This window comes from Protomyctophum parallelum, assembly GCF_964188405.1.
Source record: "Protomyctophum parallelum genome assembly, chromosome: 20".
Lineage (NCBI taxonomy): Eukaryota > Metazoa > Chordata > Actinopteri > Myctophiformes > Myctophidae > Protomyctophum > Protomyctophum parallelum.
The window spans coordinates 42,074,040-42,097,845 of NC_139718.1; the positions used below are offsets into that span (position 1 = coordinate 42,074,040).

Consider the following 23,806-nt stretch of genomic DNA (forward strand, 5'->3'; position numbering starts at 1 on the left):
ACTTTTATTTTTTTTTTACAAGCATTTTACCTATTGTTTTTTTTATCCAAAATGTACTTTTCTGGCAAGTGGGCATGACCTTTGGGCAAGTAGATCATGACCTGTACTAGCCCGACGGACCTCTGAGACCTTAGTGTCAACCGCTGAAGATTAAACCCTGCTCAGGAACTAGTGCTATACTGCTAACCATACGTTCTGGGAACCCATAACTCAGAGCTTATGCGGGGGCACGGTGGCACAGTTGGTAGTGCTGTCGCCTCACAGCTAGAAGGTCCTGGGTTCGATTCCCGCTCGGGGCGCTGTGGGTGCTGGCGGCGTGTTTCCTCCTCCGCGTCATCAGTGCCCATACCCGAAGGCGGGGGTTGGCGAAAGGGCCTTTCTGTGTGGAGTTTGCATGTTCTCCCCGTGTCCCCTAGGGTAGGTGCCCTCACAAAAACATGCAGTAATCCTGGTCACTAAACTGCCCCTCCCCCTGGCCAGCCGGGGCGACTGATGGAGGGGAAAGGAACTGGTTGGAATAACGTGTTCCTTCCACGCGCTACGTCCAACCAGGGAAACTCCCCCCTGTCAGGTGGAAAGGAGCAACTTGGACACTCAGGCATGAAGGAAGCATGAGTTCAAGTCCGTTGCTCTCCCCTTGTCCCCCATATATGGGGACTAGGTTGGCGGAGGGTGTGTAGAGCCCAGGATCACATTAGATGATTGACACAGGGGTGAAAAATGGGTTACAAAATCGTGGGATAAAAAATATATAAAAAAAATAACTCAGAGCTTATTTTAACAATGTAAAAGTCAATCTGCAATTAGGCATTTCCGGAGACCTCTCTCTCTCTCTCTCTCTCTCTCTTTCTCTCTGTCTCGCTCTCTCTCTCTCTCTCTCTCTCTCTCTCTCTAACCTTCAGCATTAGTGTCACATCACAGGTTAACAGGTGTGAGGAAGTGGTGGGTGACGTTATCTTTTTGAACAAGCTCGATCATTTGTAGTTTTCAGGAAAAGGAAGAAGTCTAGAGATGACAAGAAAATAAAAAAAAGCAAACAGGTCAGATGTTCAGTTAAAATAGATAATAAACTATCCCTCTCTCTCTCTCTCTCTCTCTCTCTTTCCAGGGAAGTGTCAGTAGCAGAAGAGGAGGTGGTACCCTCGTCTCCTCTCCCCCCTCCTCCTCCTCCTCCCGTCGCCGTTCCCGAGCCCCCCGCCTCGCCCCCCTGCTCCACGGAGGACAGTACCAGCAGTACTAGTATCAGTACTGTTACTAGTAGCAGTACCAGTTCGGCGACTGGTACCGACACCGCTGTCAAACAGATCTCTGAGGGAGAGCTGCTGCTGAACAACTTCAACCAGCTGGCAGGTATAAGACACAAACACCAAAATGTGCCTGACCTCATCACATTTGTGACGACGGCTACTGTATATGGCCGATTTTAGCTAAACTAAGCCAAGGAGTGTTTTTTTTTTGTGTGCAAAACGAATGCTTCAGAATCATATGAAAACCCCCTAGTTTGACACGTCATATGCTATTTAAAGCATAATGAACATTTAATGACATTTTGCCCTATATACCGTAGGTTTAGGTTTCTTAATGGTATGGTCAGATATAATTTGGAGAGAAAAAAACGGTCACCCTCTTGGAATGTTGATTCTTATGATATAGGCCATTAATCTGCCCCACTATACTGTACTTGTGAGTACAGTATAGTGGCGGGGGAGTACTGGAGGTCTGAAAGAAATCTGTAACATTATGAAGTACATCTTTGTGACATCTTTTGTGTACTTCATAATGTTACTTTTTTATTATTATTTCCACACAACAACTTTAAGGTACATTAATGATATAGTAAAATGTTGAAAATGAGTGGTATTCCCCTTTAAGCACCACAATATTCACAGACACAGACACACATATTCATATCGATGAAGTTGGTCTTATGTCTAGCGTGTGTGTGTGTGTGTGTGTGTGTGTGTGCGCGTGTGCGTGTGCGTCCAGTGTTGGAGGAGGAGGGTCTTTGTCTTCCAGACGTGAACAGTTTCTCCAGCTCTCTGCAGGAGGTCCTGGACATGGTGAGTCACGTCCGACACAAACACACCCATTCTGACCTGAGATCAGATTCTAAAGAATGTCTTCTACATCCTGAAAGTTTTCCATTCTGACCTGAGATCAGATTCTACAAATGTCTTCTACATCCTGACAGTTTTCCATTCTGACCTGATATCAGATTCTAAAGAATGTCTTCTACATCCTGACAGTTTTCCATTCTGACCTGAGATCAGATTCTAAAGAATGTCTTCTACATCCTGACAGTTTTCCATTCTGACCTGAGATCAGATTCCAAAGAATGTCTTCTACATCCTGACAGTTTTCCATTCTGACCTGAGATCAGATTCTAAAGAATGTCTTCTACATCCTGACAGTTTTCCATTCTGACCTGAGATCAGTTTCTACAAATGTCTTCTACATCCTGACAGTTTTCCATTCTGACCTGAGATCAGATTCTAAAGAATGTCTTCTACATCCTGACAGTTTTCCATTCTGACCTGAGATCAGATTCTCAAGAATGTCTTCTGTGTCGGTCGCTCTTCGATTTTTCAAAAATAGCAGACCCACAAGCTCGTAGCACGCCACCGAGCTTGTAGATCTGCTATTTTTCAATAGCTAAAGCACGACATGATGCTATAACACCAAAATGGGTTCCCGCCCCAAAATGCTCACTCCTCAGCTGTGGGACGTAATGTCAAGGACCCCCAAAGTGACAATTAATAAATGCCAGGGACCCCCATAACGTAAGAGAAGATTCTTTCACGGCTCTAGCAGTGATTCTCAACCATTTTAATTTCAAGGACCCCCCAGTTTGACATGCAACAGGCTACGCGGACCCCCATGTATATTATTAATGGCATTTCTATCCCTGGGACCCCAATGTATGTTGTTTAAAATCAATGTTACATTTAACGCTGAGAGTGTACAAAATGTAACCAAATGGACCCGTTATAGGGTTCATTTGGTTCCACACTATCATTTAGCTGCTGGGGGGGTTCCCCCTGGAACTCCCTCAACGACCCCTTTAGGGGTCCCCCCGGACCCCACTTTGGGAACCACTGACGTAAATGGTGAATAAATGTTGCGTTTATGTCGCGCTTTTATCCAAAGCGCTTTAGTTTACATAGATTGTGCATTACATTCACCCATAATTTCACACACACATTCAGTCATTCACACTCTGATGGCGGAGGAAACCCACGCAAGGCACCAACCTGCACATCGGGAGCAATCAGGGGTGTTCAGTGTCTTGCTCAAGGGACACTTTGACACTAACTCCGGGGGAGCCCCGGGTTCGAACTGGGAAACCTCAGTCACGGTTGCCATCCGGCTGCTCTCCCCGGCCCACTCCCACCCCTGAGCCACTGCCGCCCCCCCCTGTACGGGTGCTTGGCCCTACGCCAGGGGTTCCCCAAAGTGGGGGTCCGGCCGGGGACCCTTAGGGGTCCTCGAGGGAGTTCCCGATAAATCACAGTTGGGAACCGATTGGACCCTTTATGGGTCTGTAACTCAGAGAGTGTACAAGTGGAGACAAAATGGACCCCGTGCACTGTCGCAGTTAGATTAACTTTGATTTTTACAATAATAAATTGGTGGTCCCGGAGATATAAATGCCATTGGATGGGGGTCCTAGACTGATATGCATGTCAAACTGGGAGAATTCACTGCTAGAGCCGTAAAGATCTTCTATTGCATTGTATATAGTTGTATTGTATATAATTGTATATAGTCATAGCACGCCATAGTACATATGTATAGCATAGTAGTATATATATATAGTTTATATGTATAGTCTCATAATATAGATATTCCACTGTTACTTTCTTAGCTTACGCATGTTTTATGATAAATGCTTTTGTGATGTATTCCCATGCTTTTGTTCTTGATTATTGTAAGTCGCTCTGGATTAAGAGCGTCTGCTAAATGCCTAAATTGTAAATTGTAAATTATGGGGGTCCCCCTGGCATTATGTTTTCAAATGGGGGGGATGGATGATTAGTGTCAATGTGGGGGCCCCTGTTTGGGAACCACTGCCCTACACTGATCATGTGTTGTGTTGGGGAACCACTGCCCTACACTGATCATGTGTTGTGTTGGGGAACCACTGCCCTACACTGATCATGTGTTGTGTTGGGGAACCACTGCCCTACACTGATCATGTGTTGTGTTGGGGAACCACTGCCCTACACTGATCATGTGTTGTGTTGGGGAACCACTGCCCTACACTGATCATGGGTTGTGTTGGGGAACCACTGCCCTACACTGATCATGGGTTGTGTTTGGGAACCACTGCCCTACACTGATCATGGGTTGTGTTTGGGAACCACTGCCCTACACTGATCATGGGTTGTGTTTGGGAACCACTGCCCTACACTCATCATGTGTTGTGTTGGGGAACCACTGCCCTACACTGATCATGTGTTGTGTTTGGGGAACCACTGCCCTACACTGATCATGTGTTGTGTTGGGGAACCACTGCCCTACACTGATCATGGGTTGTGTTTGGGAACCACTGCCCTACACTGATCATGGGTTGTGTTTGGGGAACCACTGCCCTACACTGATCATGGGTTGTGTTTGGGAACCACTGCCCTACACTGATCATGGGTTGTGTTTGGGGAACCACTGCCCTACACTGATCATGGGTTGTGTTTGGGGAACCACTGCCCTACACTGATCATGGGTTGTGTTTGGGGAACCACTGCCCTACACTGATCATGTGTTGTGTTTGGGAACCACTGCCCTACACTGATCATGTGTTGTGTTTGGGAACCACTGCCCTACACTGATCATGGGTTGTGTTTGGGGAACCACTGCCCTACACTGATCATGTGTTGTGTTTGGGAACCACTGCCCTACACTGATCATGGGTTGTGTTTGGGGAACCACTGCCCTACACTGATCATGGGTTGTGTTTGGGAACCACTGCCCTACACTGATCATGTGTTGTGTTTGGGGAACCACTGCCCTACACTGATCATGTGTTGTGTGCACCTATGGGCCTATCTTCCTACATTAAGCATCTTTGGTCACGTTCGGTTCCACACCGTGATTGGCTGTTGAGCTCCACCGTGTCTGTGTTTTGATTGGTGCGTCTCGTCTGGCAGGACTTTGATCCTCCTCCGACTGACGGCCAGGTCAGAAGGTCGGCTCCTCGTGACCCCATCCTGGCCCTGCTGGTCAAGATGGAGCAAGGACTGAACACACACAGTGACCCCCGACCCCAACCTGAGGTGCACACACACGCACACACACACACACACACGCACACTGACCCCCGACCGCAGCCTGAGGTACGCACACACACACACACACACAGACTGACCTTGACCATAGCCTGAGGTACGCACGCAGTGGCACGCATACACACACATGCACACTGACCCCCGACCCCAACCTGAGGTACACACACACACACACACATACACACACACTGACCCCTGACTGCAGCCTGAGGCCCTGAGGTACACACACGCGCGCGCACACACACACACACACACACACACGAGTGTGCAATGCAAGTGTGTTTCGATGGAAATCTTTCAGATTTTTGCCGACAAACACACTTTCCTGTAACCATGACTACAGTTGCTGCTAGGCGTTGCTACGGTTACGGTCTATATTTAATCACAGACTTGGAAAACATTCGTGGAGGTTATGTCATTCCGTCACCTTCCACTAGATGGCAGTGTTATCACACGAATACATCCTGGACAGCCAAGTCAGAGAGTGTGTGGAGAACACACAACCACCTTTCACTTTAAACTAAACACAGTTTTTAAGATGCTGGATTAAATATTCAAATGTTTTATATTCCTTTTGATCAGACACCTTCCTAGATACATTTGAACTCACATTTACATTTTAACTATGGTAGATCCATTGAAAACAGATCGTTGGTCCTTCTACTGCTCAGAGCATGTGAGCGGAGCGGAGCGGACGATAATTCGGCTCTTCGCTCTCGACGGCTTTTGTTACGCTCTCACGCGCTCACGTTCATCTTCCCCCACGCCGCTCCCCGCTCGCTCAGCGCTCACCTTCATTTACGCACGGAGCGCTCCGTGCTCGCTCCGAGGCTACACTCAGATGCCCGCTCCGCTCAGCACAGATGCCCGCTCCGCTCAGCAGAAAGAAATGACGGGGGGGAAAAATAAAATGCTGTTTTCCTGAAATTGGCTAATTAAACCTGAAGGCCTTCGTTTCGAGAACTGTCCTCCGCTCCGAGCGGCTCGGAGCGGAGGACAGTTCTCGCTCCGGAAGTCAATCTGACCCATTTAAAAACCCGCTCTGCGCTCACGTCAAAATCCCCCCGCTCCGCTCACATGCTCTGCTACTGCTATTCTTTTGTTTCTCAATGACTTAATTATGATTACATTTAAACATAAATAAAATAATACAAATGAAAAGGGTAATTGTAAAAACACGCTACCCTTACCTTATGTATGCATTGCATATAACTGTTTCTTGTTCATAACAAATAAACATTTATGTTTTATTAGGCGAGTTAATTAAGCGTGCGTGTGTGTGTGTGTGTGTGTGTGTGTGTGTGTGTGTGTGTGTGTGTGTGTGCGTGCATGTGTACGTCAGAGACCGCTTTGGAAGTGACACGTACATTTGACAGTCTGGAAGAGGCATTTCTTACCAAGGTGCTAAAGTACCAACGCCTTATGGATGCTATTATTCAGCTTGGTTACAAATGTAAACTGCTTGCGTCTGTGGAGTCCTCGGCAATGTCCATAAATCTGTCGTGAGAGCCTATAGACTGAGGCCTGCAGATTGCAGGAATGCCCCTAGCCGAGGCCAGAGCTGATGAGGCATTGGCTACATTCTGTTCAGCGTCTGTGACAATTGGCTAGTCGCCATAATATGGAGAAGGCGATGCTTCGCGTTCCCGTGATCTGTATCCTGAAACACTTGTTGCATTTCCAAAGTCTGTGCATCTAGTATTGTTTGTGTCCAAGAAGTTCTTGTTAAATGTGAACGCAAATAAGTGCGTGTGTGTGTGTGTGTGTGTGTGTGTGTGCGCGTGTGCGTGTGCGTGTGCGTGTGTGTGTGTGTGTGTGCGTGTGCGTGCGCGCGTCAGGGCTCCTGGGAGGAGGGGGAGGAGAGAGGAGGTGAGGAGGAGGTGAGCATGGGCGAGGTGACCGAGGAAAGGACTACAAAACGACGCACAAAGAGGACTACAGCTCCCAGCAGCAGTGCTGCAGTTTCCACACACACTGCAGGTGAGAACGCGGTCTGTTCCCTGTGTGAGCGAACGGGGTCTGCTGAAATGTTTTCATAATGACTTTATTGACTTTAACGACTTATTAGTTTAAGCTGATAGCTGAATGGTTAAAGTGCGTACCACATGGGCACAATGCTTCAATCACCCTGGTTCGATTCCCGGCCGGCTGGACAGTTTTCTACTCTCTTTCTACTCGCACATTCTTGTCTCTCCATGCACGGTCAATAAAGGTTGAAATGCCCAAATCCCCAAATATGTGGTCGTTCACCTTTCATGGAAACCAAATCAAATACATATGCAAAAGACTTATCATGACACACAGAGCCTGCAAGTGTTAACTTATAACTGGTCGCATCCAACACACTCACACACAAGAGACACAATATGTTCACACACACACAGTCACACACACACACACACAAACGCACACATACGCAATTACGCACACATACTCTCACTCACACAGCACATATACGCGTGTGCACACACATACTCGCACACAGACATTCACACACACACACACACACACACACACACACACGTGCACTTAGTCCAACACCAATATTTACCTCAGGGCAGGGAGCACAGGAGGAACTGCTCTGTTGCCTAGAGACCAGGGAGAGAGAGAGAGAGTCATACAGAGAGAGAGAGAGAGAGAGACATACAGAGAGAGAGAGAGAGAGACTACACCGGCCAAGAAGAAAGAGCAGAGTGATGTTGTATCACCACAGTTACATTTCAGTTAATGATTAACATAATCATATATTTAATAATCAGTCCTGACGTCGGAATCACCGCTGGCACTGCAGCAAAAAGCATGGAACACGGATGAGTATATTACAGGAAACTCCCGAATTGCGCCATCACACCTGTATCTTGTCGTATATTTACTGTATATGCCTGTTAAGACGTGAGGTTTACGGGCAAATCTAGTGCCCATGATTGCCGGGGGGGGGGGGGGGTCTGGCCGGGAGGGCATTCTGTCGGGTCGGTGGCTCTGCCTTGCGGACCCCCATTTGTACGACTCTCTAGCAGTGATTTTCAACCGTTTTCAGTTCGAGGACCGCCAGTTCGACATGCATTAGGCTGCGGACCCCCATTTAATGGCATTTCCACCTCTGAGACCTCAATTTATATTGTAAAATCAATGTTAATTTAACTCTGAGAGTGTACAAATGGGTTCCATGCGTATACTCTCTGAGTTACAGACCCATAAGGGTCCATTTGGTTCCTAACTATCATTTAGCTGGGGACCCCCTGGAACTCCATCAAGGACCCCTGGGGGGTCCCCTGACCCCACTTTGGGAACCACTTTCTTTAGCTATTGAGAAATAGCAGATCTACAAGAGAAGATCTGTAGATCTGCTATTCTTTGAGAAAATGTGGAGCAAATCTTTGAATATTATATTCTTTCAGAGTGAACGTTTTTTAAGTAAAATCTTTGCTTCTGGGGGGGGGGGGGGTACTGGGGGGGGTACCTGGAAGTTGGAACAACATATTTTCAGATGGGGGTCCTTGACGTGAAAATGGTTGAGCACCTCTGACATATAAACAGAGGTTTTTTAGAAAACCTCTGACATATAAACAGAGGTTTTTTTAGAAAACTTTCATGATTTAGAAGAATCTGGTCTAAATGGGTTCAAAACACGACAGTTGACCTAAATCAGTGGTTCTCAACCTTTTCACACCAAATACCATCCTATTCTTCAGCTATTACATGCACAGTTAACAGAGGAGGGACATTTTATTCATTCTTTGATTCATTCCAGTCATGCTGCTGCTCTGACGAAAGTCAGTTTAATCAGCACAACTGATGATATTTCTAATGTGATTAATCCGTTCTCAAATCTTCTATTAATAACGGCTAGGTGTGCTGTCATGCTCATTTCAGCACGGCTGGAGAGCCTATTTCAACCAATTGCTTATGCGAGAACGCCTACTGAGTGGCAAAACAACTACTTTATGGCCTTGACAGCCCATACATCCAAACAGAAAAATCCTGTCCTGATTGCATTAAACTCACTTTGCCACTCACGGTGCAACTCGATTTTCCACTCACTTTATGCATGCGCATACCCTCCATTACCCCAAATAATTCCCCCGGCCCCGGGATCATAATGTTAGGGCAAACACCCAAAGGATAGGAATAGTTTGTTTGGTATATCCATCTTGTGTTCCGACTAAACTAGTAGTTCTACTCGGTTCAGCATTTAAATGGGGATTGGGCAAACCAAAACAAAGCGGCGACGAACACTTTAACTTTGTGCATTTATTTGTTTCCGATATCCGTGGCCTAGACTGGCTCAAACGGGCCAGTTTGGAACGAATACCAGGCGTACTGCACAGCATACAAATAGAAAATACACCGGGGCGGTTGAGAGTGATTCGTTCTATTGGAGAAGATTTTATGTATTAAAGTGGTGTTGGAAACATTGCATAAGCCCGGGAAGGAAATGACAAAAAGCCTGTCACGCTCCATCAGAAACATGGGGTGAGATTGAAGAAACTGAGAAGTGACAACGCTATACTCTCCTAAAGCACGCACGTCTGGCCGGGAGGCCCGGTCACGCATGTCAAGTTCACTTTATTTATTTCACACATTTACTGCCAGTAGGGCTGTAATGTAACAATAGAGTAGCTGTATCGAAATATCGATTTTAAATTCAAAAGTATACCGATAATTCGATATGCACCTAGGTTGTGGAATGCATTGCCGACACAGCTAAGGCTAGCGCCTTCCAAATCTCATTTGAAGACATACCAGTCTGTTACACCAAATGTTTTTTTTTATAATTAATTATTTACTTTACACTGTACATATTTAAATATTGATACTGTATTTCCTGTATTTGGACTGTATTTGCTTTTTTTTTGTGTGTTCATTGCTGTTTCTTTTTACCCTGCTCTGTGTAGCACTTTGGAACATTGTTTTAAAAGGTGCTATATAAATAATTCATTATCATTATCATTAAACAAACGGCATCATATCGTTTGACTTTGTATAGTATCGTTTTGAAATGGAAATAATCGACTTTTCTCAATACTAAGTACTTCTACTAAGCATTGTATTTAGCGATTTTAAGAAGATTTTTTTTAAAGAGGGGTTTAATTACTTTTCCATTCCATATATAGCTACACTTGTTCTATCGATAAATTTGGCTGGTGCGGCTTATATTCAGGTGCGTCTTATAGTCCGGAAATTACGGTATTTAGTAACTAGCCGCCTTTTGGACGAGCTGTAGTCCAAAGAAGTGAAGAGCTAGCAACTGAGTACCAAAAGGGGCTCCCGCACAGAATGGGTTAAATATGCAATATGTGATTAATTTAGATGGTCTGACCACGTCTGCTCTACCTTTCCAGATGTGACTCGGAGGACCTTGGAATCAACCAATCAGGGCCCACTTTCCTTCGGTGACCTCGAGCTTGGCCCAATCAGGAGAGCTGTGTTGACCTCTGACCCACACACTGACCAATCACTTTCACCGTCTCTCATAGAGGACACGCCCAGGGAAGCACAGGTGAGACCACACACGTACACACACACACACACAATCTATTTTCCACGGCCAGTTGCGTTTGTTATTTCGTTTCCATGTGACGTCATGCATATTGTCACTCCAGACCGACAGTTATCCAAAATCGCTAATAGAAAGCTAATCATTTCCCACTTACTATCTCTTTTTAGTCAATCGCAGTAATGTCGTGTTCCATTACTTCACGAGCCGAGTCGCGTTAATATTTCCGTAATTTCCCTAAATCATTCAGTTGATCTCGCAAGAGAGCACATTTCTCAGCAGTCGGCACCAACCGCAGTGCTGAGATTAGGCTACAATATTTTATATTCAAATTATATACATTTGACGTTAAATAGGTTTGAATGAGTCGAACGCACATGGTGTTTTAAAAGGAACATTCGAATTTTTTGACCAAATCTTGCAGCACTTGCACACTGTGTGTGTGTGTGTGTGTTAAGGCTGTCCCCAAACATTCAAGGTTCGAATGTTCGCTCGTTAGGGTTGGCACTCGAATCTTAATTAATGGGTTTGAACCATTCGTTTTTTTTATTAATTTAGTTTTATAAAAATAAATATTATTATATATATTTTTTTTTTATTAACTCGAAAATATATCTCGGCGAGAATGTGATACGAGCATGTCAAAAAAAGTAAGTTTCTAGTGTATTCCTGTCAGAAGTTATGTCTATCTCCCTTGTTGTACTGTCCCTCTCCTTGACCAACCTTAAAACAAGCCAATCACACAACAGACAAAATGATTTTCCTTCTCTTATTCGCGCTGCTTGCGTTCCCTTCTCTGACTCTGCCTCAGTCAGGTTTACGCGCGCGCGCGCACACACACACACACGATACAGAAAGACAACGGGCGCAAGCCTTTGATATGAGCAGCACGTGCTCTCATCGCGGCACGCACGAAAAACACACACACACACACACACACACAGAGAGAGACGACTTTACGATGATCCCCGTTCCAATGCGTTGTGGTGAAAAGGGTAGATCGCTCACCGTTTGGGGGCCGCGGTGCGAAGCCCCCAAACGGTGAGCGATCTACCCATTGCTCGAGCGAGGGAACCACCACGATACAGAAAGACAACGGGCGCGAGCCTACATTGATGTGAGCAGCATGTGCTCTCACAATTTGAGAAAAAGGTTAGTTATCTCTCTCTCTCTCTCTCTCGCTGCGCTGTGTTGCACTGCCCTCGACAGAACCGAAAGTGCTATATACTTACAGTAGGCCTACAGCAGTGCAGAACCGAGAGAGTGGATGTAAACTGCGCAGATTTTATGATCACACACACACGCACAGAAAATAATTCGTCCGTGTGTGTGTGTGTGTGTGTGTGTGTGTGTGTGTGTGTGTGTGTGTGTGTTGAGAGAGACGAGAGAGATTGATAAAGAGCGGGGGAGACGCGCTGTGCGCTCTGATCGAGACGGTTATTTTTTTAATTAATTAGAAACAAATGGTCCGAATGTTCACTCGAAAATTCCTGCCGAAGTTCGAGTCCTAAAATAAGGGTTAGGGTACAGCCTTAGTGTGTGTGTGTGTGTGTGTGTGTGTGTGTGTGTGTGTGTGTGTGTGTGTGTGTGTGTGTGTGTGTGTGTGTGTGTGTGTGTGTGTGTGTGTGTGTGTGTGTGTGTGTGTGTGTGTGTGTGTGTGCGCGTGTGTGTGCGTGCGCGTGTGTGTGTGTCAGATGTGCAGGCCAGGCGATTTGTAACATACATTTGAACTGACACTACTGTAGCTAAATTTGGGTGTTACTCATCTCTCCTCTCCCAACAGGCAATCAGACCAGCTGCTATCATGGTCAGACAGTATGAGGAGAGACACACTCCAGGTACTAGGAACACAACACACACACACACACACAGCAAAGTTGTTCTAACTACCTATCGTGCCTTCAGGCGCACGTCAGAAGCGTTTAACTTGACATTCAAGTGCTCTGCTGACCTCAGTAACCTGATCTGACCTGAACATGGACTCATGCTAACACTTAGCAACCTGAACTGACCTCAACATGGACTCATGCTAACACTTAGCAACCTGAACCGACCTCAACATGGACTCATGCTAACACTTAGCAACCTGAACTGACCTCAACATGGACTCACGCTAACACTTAGCAACCCGAACTGACCTCAACATGGACTCATGCTAACACTTAGCAACCTGAACTGACCTCAACATGGACTCATGCTAACACTTAGCAACCTGAACTGACCTCAACATGGACTAACGCTAACACTTAGCAACCTGAACTGACCTCAACATGGACTCATGCTAACACTTAGCAACCCGAACTGGGAGGCATACTATCATCCGACAGAGCATTGCATTGCTCCGACCCGCAGCATTGCGCTGCGGGTCGGGAGAGGGTTGCGGTTAGGTTTAGGTGTCTGCCCCGGGGGAGGTTAGGGTTAGGGTGAGGGAGGAGGTAGGTTGTCGTTCGGACCAATGCTCCGTCGGATGAAAGTACTGCACTCACCCGAACTGACCTCAACATGGACTCATGCTAACACTTAGCAACCTAAACTGACCTCAACATGGACTCATGCTAACACATGCATGCTCCGGCATGCAGATCGAGCCTTAGACCAGTGGTTCCCAAAGTGGGGTCCGGGGTCCCCCAGGGGTCCTTGAGGGAGTTCCAGGGGGTCCCCAACTAAAGGATAGTTTGGAACCAAATGGACAATCATGGATCTGGACCCTAATTTGGACCCATTAGGGTCCATTTGATTCCATTTGTACACTCTCAGAGTAGAATTAACAGTGATTTTACAATATACATTTGTGTCTAAATGCCATTAAAGGTGTAGTGAAATGGCTTTTTGGGCATTTTATTTTGATGTTTCAGCCTCAGACGGCAGGATCTTAGTTTCTGAACCAATCAGAGTGTCGCATCCCTCCAGGCTATGGGGACGTACAGTAGGTCCGTCTCATGCACGACCACATGCACAGTGGTTTGTTTACAAGTGACAGAGAGACCTGCAGCAAAGCCAGGGGGTTATACATATTTTAGGGTGATGATTAAGGTCAAAACGAGTAACACACTGTCTGGATGTCATCTTGAATGAGATTAAAAAACGGAGGATTTCTGTAATCAGTAGCAGCTGTGTTTGGACGGAATGCGCAGGAATGGGTCTCAAACGGGTTCATTTGTATTGGCTTTCATTGATGTGTATCTCTACACGTCATCACGCAGCACGTTTTCGTTTTAAGGAAGTAATTACATTTCTATTTGTATGGACTTTTGACATAAAAACACACACAAATGAGAATTTTCCCCATTTCTTTGCCCGTAACCAGTCACTTGCATTCAAAACTGTGTGTCCCACTCAGCCAGGGGGCTGAGTATTGGTCTGTGTACGGACCAATACTGTATATGTCCGTACACGGATAAATGTGTCCGTGGCAAAGACTTGGTCATGTCCGTGGCACATTTTGTTGATTTTCTGTTTTACACACCATTATGATGTTCTTATTTTGATCATGAGGCCCAATTACTGTATGTCAATCTCCTCGTTTTCTTCAGAATATATGTATGGCGGTTATTTGCTATGACACTATGGCACATTAGGAGTCCATCTAGTGCTAGTGGTTCTCAAAAGTTTTATTTGCAAAAACTCGGAAGCGTTGAACAGTTAGTGTAGTTAGTAGTTACAGACCTGTTATTCAGGGCTATCTATTTATGTGTTTCTGGTAATGGTATTGTCCACTCAATTCAATTCAATTCAAAGGGCTTTATTGGCATGAGAAAACATACGTTTACATTGCCAAAGCAGAAAGAACAATACAACAATACAGCAATACAATCAAAACGAAAATGATGTACATTTGAAGGTCAGAATCTTCCATAGATCAAATTCTATGTACCAAGGTCACTCGATGCAGGCATAGTGCAGGAATATACACAATGGCTATAGTCTTTAGGGTGGTTGTGTTCCATTTGATATCCTTCTCCTATCACAGCAACTCACAAATCTTGCTGCTGTGTTTGCACATTGTGGTACTTCGCCCAGCAGATATTTTGTCATTGGTCATGTTTTCAAAATCTCCGTGTGTGGTTGTGATCTGTGGGAAGTATGTGTCTCTGATGTCTTTGTACAATGGACTCATTTTGTATGTCCGTGGCAAAAGGTTGACAAAAATGTCCACCACAAGCCAACATGGCGACGACCTCTGCACCCATACAGCCGTTTTCGCACCTCGCTGACAAAGCCTGCCGATTGAGGCCGAGTGTCACAGCTCACAGGCGGCTCACAGCTCAAAACAATAGGAATGGCTATTGAGCAACCTTGGATGGTGATTGGTGACGGTCCATCCATTGTCGACCTGCTAATTAGTAGCCTACCGCTTAGGTGTTCTGTCTGAAGTGGTCTCGAGTGTTGCATAACAGTGGCTGATGGATTCATGGCCTAATTCAATCACAGAGGAGACGTCTGCAAGGTAAATGCATAATTATGACAACACTAGAATACATTTTGAATATACAGCATAGCCTATATTGTGGGTTAATAAATAGGTCTACATTTAAGGGGTTATTTCCAATTTCCAATTACAATTTAGGCCTTTAGCATGATGCTCTTAATCCAGAGCGACTTACATTAAGCAAGAACCAAGGCATGGCAATACAATACACATACATAAAAAGTAGTTATCATGAAACATGCGTAAGCTAAGAACGTAACAGTGGAATATCTATATGAAACTATACATATAAACTATACTATACTATACATATTTACTATAAAGTGCTATGACTACATAAAATGCAATTCTAGTGCTGTCTACGTAACATGCTATGAGTCTGTATAAAATGCTATCTAAGTCTACATAATGTGCTATCTAAGGGGCTAGGGCAAGTTTAAATATTTAAATCGGTGATTGCTCGCGAGCGAGTGCGCACGGCATCGCCCCCACTAGTCTAGTTAGAAAATCCACAGCACATCCCTGAGGGTAACATAATGAACCACGCTGACACAAGAGAATGCAGCCGTAGTGTATTTATTTAGTATTTAATACATAACTATAGAACCGTACTGGACAGAGAGCACAAAGACGAACTCTGAACAAAGGCAGCACAGAGAAGAACAACAAATCCACAGTTGGGAACGTAAGTTTACCCCATTTAGGCCTGACGTCGACATTTCTGAAATGTCTTCTAAATCCTGACAGTTTTCTGTCAGGATTTGCGCCACATTTTCACGATTTTTTCAAAAATAGCAGATCTACAAGCTCACAGCTCACAAGCTCGAGTGGCGCGCTATGAGCTTGTAGATCTGCTATTTTTCAATAGCTAAATTATAACATAATGTTTAAAACACCAAAAGGGGTTCCCACCCAAAGTGGGTTTTAGATGTTATTATTTGTATGACGAGGCACACAGAGAAATGTTAGCTTCTGGTATCCATGAGCGCCCACGTCAATATGAACAAGGCTCAGTCAGCCGAGGTTATTCGCCTGCCGATTAGAATGAGGAGGCCTTTTGTCACGCCAGAGGGAGTGTGCGTTTCTCCTGTGTTTAAGTTGGTGTTTGCTGGCTTTTGTGGTGGACATTTTTGTTAAAATTATCCTTTTGAAATAAATGATTGTACGATAATATTACCAGAAGCACATAACGAGATGGCCCTGAATGACCATAATATAGCAGGTCTGTAACTCTGAGAGTGTACAAAATGGACCCGTTCCGTTTGGTCGCTCTCAGAGTCAAGGGGGTCCTCAGCAAATATAACATTTGAGAACCTCTCAAAGTGGTTTTAATATGCCATATTCTCCTGATATGCCATAGTGCCGTAGTAAATACGTGTCATACTTATTCTGAAGAGACCTGGAGACTTTACATTCACTAATTGGGTCTTATACGGTCAAAATGAGAAAAAAGATTCCACAGACGAGACCAGGTCCTTGACCCCTGGGCTCTTGCCTTACACAGGATGGATCTAGCTCAGTGGTTCTCAACCAGTGGTCCGGGGACCACCAGTGGTCGTTGAAGGGGTACCAGGTGGTCCCCAGGTAAATGACGGAGAGTTGGTAACCAAATGGATCTTTAACGCTTGAGAGCGTAAAGTGAAACCAAATGGACCCGTATACGTGTCCGATTTTTAATTATTGTTAAACATCTCCTGCATAGGCTTGCAGTACTTAATTCACAAGAAGTCTACACAATTAGAGAATATATAGAATAATTGTTATTTTTGATCAACGTTTGCCTGTCGTCTCTCCTAATGGTATACCACATTGATACAGCATGGAATTGTGTACAAAATCATATTCTGTTTTGGATTTGCGAGGCTAACTCTCATCGAATGGTGGTCCGTGGCTCAAATGCCGAATAGATAATGGGCCTTTGATGTGAAATGGGTTGAAAACCACGGACCTAGCTAATGGCTATGTGGCCTCGGAAACCCAGACGTTTTTATTTCCAGGGAGAAGAAAAAAAAGTCTGGGTCCGAGTCCACTTCAATTCGGTAGAAGAGTAGCGCAAACATTGCTCACTCTCTGCTGATTTCTGATCGTCTGCACCTTTGTTAAATTGACACACACACGCACACATGTGCTCCTCTCTCTCTCTCTCTGTCGCTCTAATTAATTAGTCTCATGTCGCGCAGCTGCGCATAGTTTCTCCCGGCGGAGCTGCCTATGCCATAGAAAGCATAGGTGAGTTCCAGGCTTAATGGCTATGTGGCGAAACGAAGAGACTTCAGTGCACTGAATAAAGAGCATGTGTGGCCTTGGAAGTGTTATCTCCAGGGTCGTGCACACACATAGACATCAAAGGGGGGCTTCAGCCCCCTGCCCTTTTACCCGTCTGTGAAACGACTGCGCTCTCCAGAGCACTATAATGCAGCATTTACTAATATTTTGGTGTTCATACTACACGGTGAAAGAAATGCAAATGTCACTCCTTTCCATGCCATATACCGGAATTAAGGCAGCATTCAGGAGAATTGCTTTTCTTTTCTTTCCGAAGTCTCCTGAACTTGAACGCAGCATTTTGCGTTGAACTAATTTGTTTTCGAAATGCATGTCGTATTATATACACCACCATCTCCAGTAGATATAAGGAGTGCTGGGTTGCGCCCCGAAAATAGCCGATCTACAAGCTTGCTGTGACGCGTTGAGAGCTTGTAGATCTGCTATTTACCAGATTTCAACCCCTGCCTCTCTAACACTCTCTGCACGTCCAGTGTATTCCTATTCCAGTTATTCTCCATCAGAGGTCTTATTTGAATTGTGTCTAAGTCCAACTCTCAGCCACCAGAATCCTCCGGTTTGAATATAGTGTGTGATTTGCATTCCACCACATTACTGCCGACACACGGACTGTGGCTGCATATTAACTGCCAATCATCATGTGAATGAAAGCAGTCTAATAATGCTGTGGGTCTCTGTGTGTCTCTGGCCCGGCAGAGTGCTGCAAGGCAAGGCAATTGTATTTATATAGAACCTTTCATACACGAGGCAATTCAAAGTGCTTTACAGAATAAAAAAACAAATACAGAGTGCAACAGTGCACTTCAAAAACGACCAAAGATTAACATGTATGTAAATACTGTAAGATAAAGGAGCATATAAATTAGAACAAATACTCCCACCTTTGATTAAAAGCCCTATAGGCAAGACCTATAGCGGTTATTAAACATCATTCGGATAGGCAATGTTGAATAAATGTGTTTTTAAATTAGACTTATAAAAACAGCTATGGTCGGGGAGTTTCCTAATGTAACCTGGAATATTATTCCAGGTTTGTGGTGCATAATAGTGAAATGCCTGCTACACATGGTGCCTGGTGTACGCTCTAGCTAACAGCATATTGTCTGTATGAATTCTATTGAGTGTATTGACCACCCATCCATGATAGGTGCGTGCAAAACAAGCACTACTTACAATGGTGTGTGTGTGTGTGTGTGTGGGCGGGGGGGGGGGGGACGTCCAGCCAGGAAGAGTTTTTAGAAGATGACAGGATGTAACGCACACACCAACACTAAAACATGCACGTACACACACACACACAACGACACTAAAACAACATGCGTGTGCACACACACAGAGTGGATTAGTCCCGTTAAATCCTAGTGTTCATTTTGTTGACGAAAAGATTTTGACATTTAGTCGACTAAGACTAAACCATTTCAGAAGACTAAATAGGACTAAAACTAAATGTATGTGTTGTGCAAAAGACTAAAGGTCATTACACACTGGCGAATTAGCGATGCGATGCGAATAAGCGATCTGAAAATGCGAAATATTGCATGTTGCAGTTCGCCTGCGAATCTCTGCAAAATACGACACCAGAGCGAACAAATAAAAGCGAAAACGGTCGCATTTTCGCACATTCGCCACTGATGTGGAAGCTTGCATGGACTTCAATTGTTTTTTTTTTAAATGCGAATTATTCGCACGAATATATCGCGTCGCTAATTCGCCAGTGTGTAATGACCTTAAGACTAAATCTGAATTTGCTGTCAGAATCTGGGTCTGGATGTTACGGGTACCAACACACGGTAACTGTCATTTCTCGAAGATCTTTCCCAAAAATAAGTACAGTACAGAGCACAGTGCACTACAATTCAGTACAGAGAACAGTACAGTACAGTAACTATAACAATACATGTACAGTTCCACCGCTCAGTTCACACAGGTGTGATTTCCCCCTCTTCACCACCAGCTACAAGCTCGAGCTGTGAGCTTGTAGATCGGCTATTTGCGAATGTTTCCCTCCAGAATACATGGCGTTGGGTTGTATCCATTCATTATGAGGTGTTGTAGTGCAGCGCTTCTCAGCCAGTGGTCCGGGGACCACCAGTGGGTCCTTGAGGGGGTTCCAGGTGGACCCCAGCTAAATGACGGAGAGTTGATAACCAAATGGACCCTTGGTACATATTTTTACTCTTGAAAGCATAAAATGGAACCAAATAGACCCAAATTGCGCTCCGAAGTTACGCTCTCAAGAGTTATATTTTTGTTAAAACATCTGCATTAGTTAATTTACAAGAAGTCTACAGAATGTAGAGGAATTGTTATTTCGGTGAACGTTTGCCTGCTGTCTCTCCTATGGTGCCGACATCAATACAGCATGGAATAGTGAACAAAATCTTATATCCAACGACCAGTCGACCACAAATTATTTAAGTCTTATATTCTGACTGGTGGTCTGTGGCTCAAATGGCCAATAAATAATGGCCCTTGATATGAATAGTGTTGAGAAGCAGCACCGTTGTAGTGTCATGATGGAGCACATGGCTCCGGGGGCCCATGGGGGTCCAGGGGCCTCGGCTGACCCTGTAGCCCAGATACCAGGCTCTGATGTGGGGGAGAGGAGCAGCCATTCTCCCTGAGGAGAGAGTGTGCGTGGGCATGGATGTTACCTAGAACTGAAACATGCACGCAACGCACTGTGACTCACACACACACACACAGACAGACAGACAGTTGTTTTATGTTGAAGTCTAAACTAAACTTGCGCAAACCTCCTCAAATCAGGTCACCACCTGTGTCTGCGTACGCGTTTCGCGTCTAGTCTATATATCGATATTTTATTCTGAACTCGACATGAAAAAGATCCTCCTCCTCCATCTCTCCTCTGGCCTCTCATCGTCTCCTCCTCCTCCATCTCTCCTCTGGCCTCTCATCGTCTCCTCCTCCTCCATCTCTCCTCTGGCCTCTCTTCGTCTCCTCCTCCTCCATCTCTCCTCTGGCCTCTCATCGTCTCCTTCTCCTCCATCTCTCCTGTCTTCTTTAAGGTGTTTTTTAGATCTCAGGGGATATATAGATAGTCCAGTTTAACTGGACAGAAATAGACAAGGGCCTGCGGGGGGGGGGGGGGGGGGGTGTATTGTCACATGTTCTTGGTATATTCTATCAGAGTAGTAGTACTAACTACTGTAGTCGTCGTAACAGTAGTAAGTGGTACTGGCCGGGTAGTAGTAATTGTACTGGGTATGGGTAGTTCTTGGTACTATAGAGTACAATAAAAAACAGATTCAGTTGTAGAAGCACATGTTTCCATGGAAACCACGGCGCTATTGACCTGACCCTCAGGCTATACAAACATGCACATACTCACACATCTCACACACACACACACACACACACTCACACACACACACACACACACACACACTCATACATCACACACGTAGTCTTTCTACGTGGGCGGGTTTGGCTCAAAACATGAAGATGGAGAGAGAGACCTGCAGGTGTATCTGAGACTAGATGAATGCTGCACACACACACACACACACACACACACACACATGCACAGTGTGCACGCACACGCCACCCAAGTTCTATCCAAAATCTCTCCCGTTTCTCTATCATGAGCCCTGACAGTCCAATAATTGTCTGTCTGTCTGTCTGTCTCTCTGGCTGTCTGTCTCTCTGGCTGTCTGTCTGCTCTGTAACTGACAGTGTGCAAATTGAACCGTCTGTTTGTAAATCACTGGTATTGTAATTGTACAGCAGACAGTCCACAGGAGTTCCTTTCTCCTCTTTGTTGTCTGTGTGTTCATGGGAAATATTTACAGCTGAACATAGACAGCTGGCTAGTAGCTACAACGACAAAGTACTGCTGAAAAAGGAGTTTATTTGTATATTTCCCGGGCCACTCGTCGGGGGGGCGGGGACTGCGACACTATTATCCAGCCTTGTCTTTATAAGCTTATAAATCAAGGCATTCCGTTGGATTAATTACGGCAAAAACTAAACACAAAAATAGTACATTCATAACTAAAACTGCTTATGCAAACGTAAAACCTAAGTACAATTAATCAAACAGAAAATTTTCATTATTTCATAATGCTGGTCGGAGCGTGTCTGTGTGCATCTGTGCGCGTGCACGTGACGTCATTAAAATAGTGTCCCCCAAAGGTCCACCATTACACCACTGCTGATAAATCACCATTACACCATGCACTGCTGATAAATCACCATTACACCATGCACTGCTGATAAATCACCATTAAACCATGCACTGCTGATAAATCACCATTACACCATGCACTGCTGATAAATCACCATTACACCATGCACTGCTGATAAATCACCATTACACCATGCACTGCTGATAAATCACCATTACACCATGCACTGCTGATAAATCACCTTTAAACCATGCACTGCTGATAAATCACCATTACACCATGCACTGCTGATAAATCACCATTACACCATGCACTGCTGATAAATCACCATTACACCATGCACTGCTGATAAATCACCATTACACCATGCACTGCTGATAAATCACCATTACACCATGCACTGCTGATAAATCACCATTAAACCATGCACTGCTGATAAATCACCATTACACCATGCACTGCTGATAAATCACCATTACACCATGCACTGCTGATAAATCACCATTAAACCATGCACTGCTGATAAATCACCATTAAACCATGCACTGCTGATAAATCACCATTACACCATGCACTGCTGATAAATCACCATTACACCATGCACTGCTGATAAATCACCTTTACACCATGCACTGCTGATAAATCACCATTACACCATGCACTGCTGATAAATCACCATTACACCATGCACTGCTGATAAATCACCATTACACCATGCACTGCTGATAAATCACCATTACACCATGCACTGCTGATAAATCACCATTACACCATGCACTGCTGATAAATCACCATTAAACCATGCACTGCTGATAAATCACCATTACACCATGCACTGCTGATAAATCACCATTACACCATGCACTGCTGATAAATCACCATTACACCATGCACTGCTGATAAATCACCATTACACCATGCACTGCTGATAAATCACCATTACACCATGCACTGCTGATAAATCACCATTACACCATGCACTGCTGATAAATCACCATTACACCATGCACTGCTGATAAATCACCATTACACCATGCACTGCTGATAAATCACCATTACACCATGCACTGCTGATAAATCACCATTACACCATGCACTGCTGATAAATCACCATTACACCATGCACTGCTGATAAATCACCATTAAACCATGCACTGCTGATAAATCACCATTACACCATGCACTGCTGATAAATCACCTTTACACCATGCACTGCTGATAAATCACCATTACACCATGCACTGCTGATAAATCACCTTTACACCATGCACTGCTGATAAATCACAATTACACCATGCACTGCTGATAAATCACAATTACACCATGCACTGCTGATAAATCACAATTACACCATGCACTGCTGATAAATCACAATTACACCATGCACTGCTGATAAATCACAATTACACCATGCACTGCTGATAAATCACCATTACACCATGCACTGCTGATAAATCACCATTACACCATGCACTGCTGATAAATCACCATTACACCACGCACTGCTGATAAATCACCATTACACCATGCACTGCTGATAAATCACCATTACACCACGCACTGCTGATAAATCACCATTAAACCATGCACTGCTGATAAATCACCATTAAACCACGCACTGCTGATAAATCACCATTAAACCATGCACTGCTGATAAATCACCATTACACCACGCACTGCTGATAAATCACCATTACACCATGCACTGCTGATAAATCACCATTACACCACGCACTGCTGATAAATCACCATTAAACCATGCACTGCTGATAAATCACCATTAAACCACGCACTGCTGATAAATCACCATTACACCATGCACTGCTGATAAATCACCTTTACACCATGCACTGCTGATAAATCACAATTACACCATGCACTGCTGATAAATCACCATTACACCATGCACTGCTGATAAATCACCATTACACCACGCACTGCTGATAAATCACCATTACACCATGCACTGCTGATAAATCACCATTACACCACGCACTGCTGATAAATCACCATTACACCATGCACTGCTGATAAATCACCATTACACCATGCACTGCTGATAAATCACCATTACACCACGCACTGCTGATAAATCACCATTACACCATGCACTGCTGATAAATCACCATTACACCATGCACTGCTGATAAATCACCATTAAACC

At 44.6% G+C, this 23,806-nt stretch overlaps 1 protein-coding gene across 1 annotated transcript in view; it reads left to right on the forward strand.

Annotated features, from left to right (window-relative positions):
• Positions 1 to 23,806, forward strand: part of LOC310877794 (protein TALPID3-like) — a gene marked incomplete at both ends in the record, with an annotated part of 45,771 nt that overhangs the window by 19,777 nt on the left and 2,188 nt on the right. The window contains 6 exons of the mRNA XM_083791743.1: positions 1,109 to 1,350; positions 1,987 to 2,060; positions 5,145 to 5,270; positions 7,121 to 7,262; positions 10,625 to 10,782; positions 12,563 to 12,617. Coding sequence (XP_083647869.1) covers positions 1,109 to 1,350; positions 1,987 to 2,060; positions 5,145 to 5,270; positions 7,121 to 7,262; positions 10,625 to 10,782; positions 12,563 to 12,617 — 797 coding nt within the window. The remainder of the gene's footprint in view (positions 1 to 1,108; positions 1,351 to 1,986; positions 2,061 to 5,144; positions 5,271 to 7,120; positions 7,263 to 10,624; positions 10,783 to 12,562; positions 12,618 to 23,806) is intronic.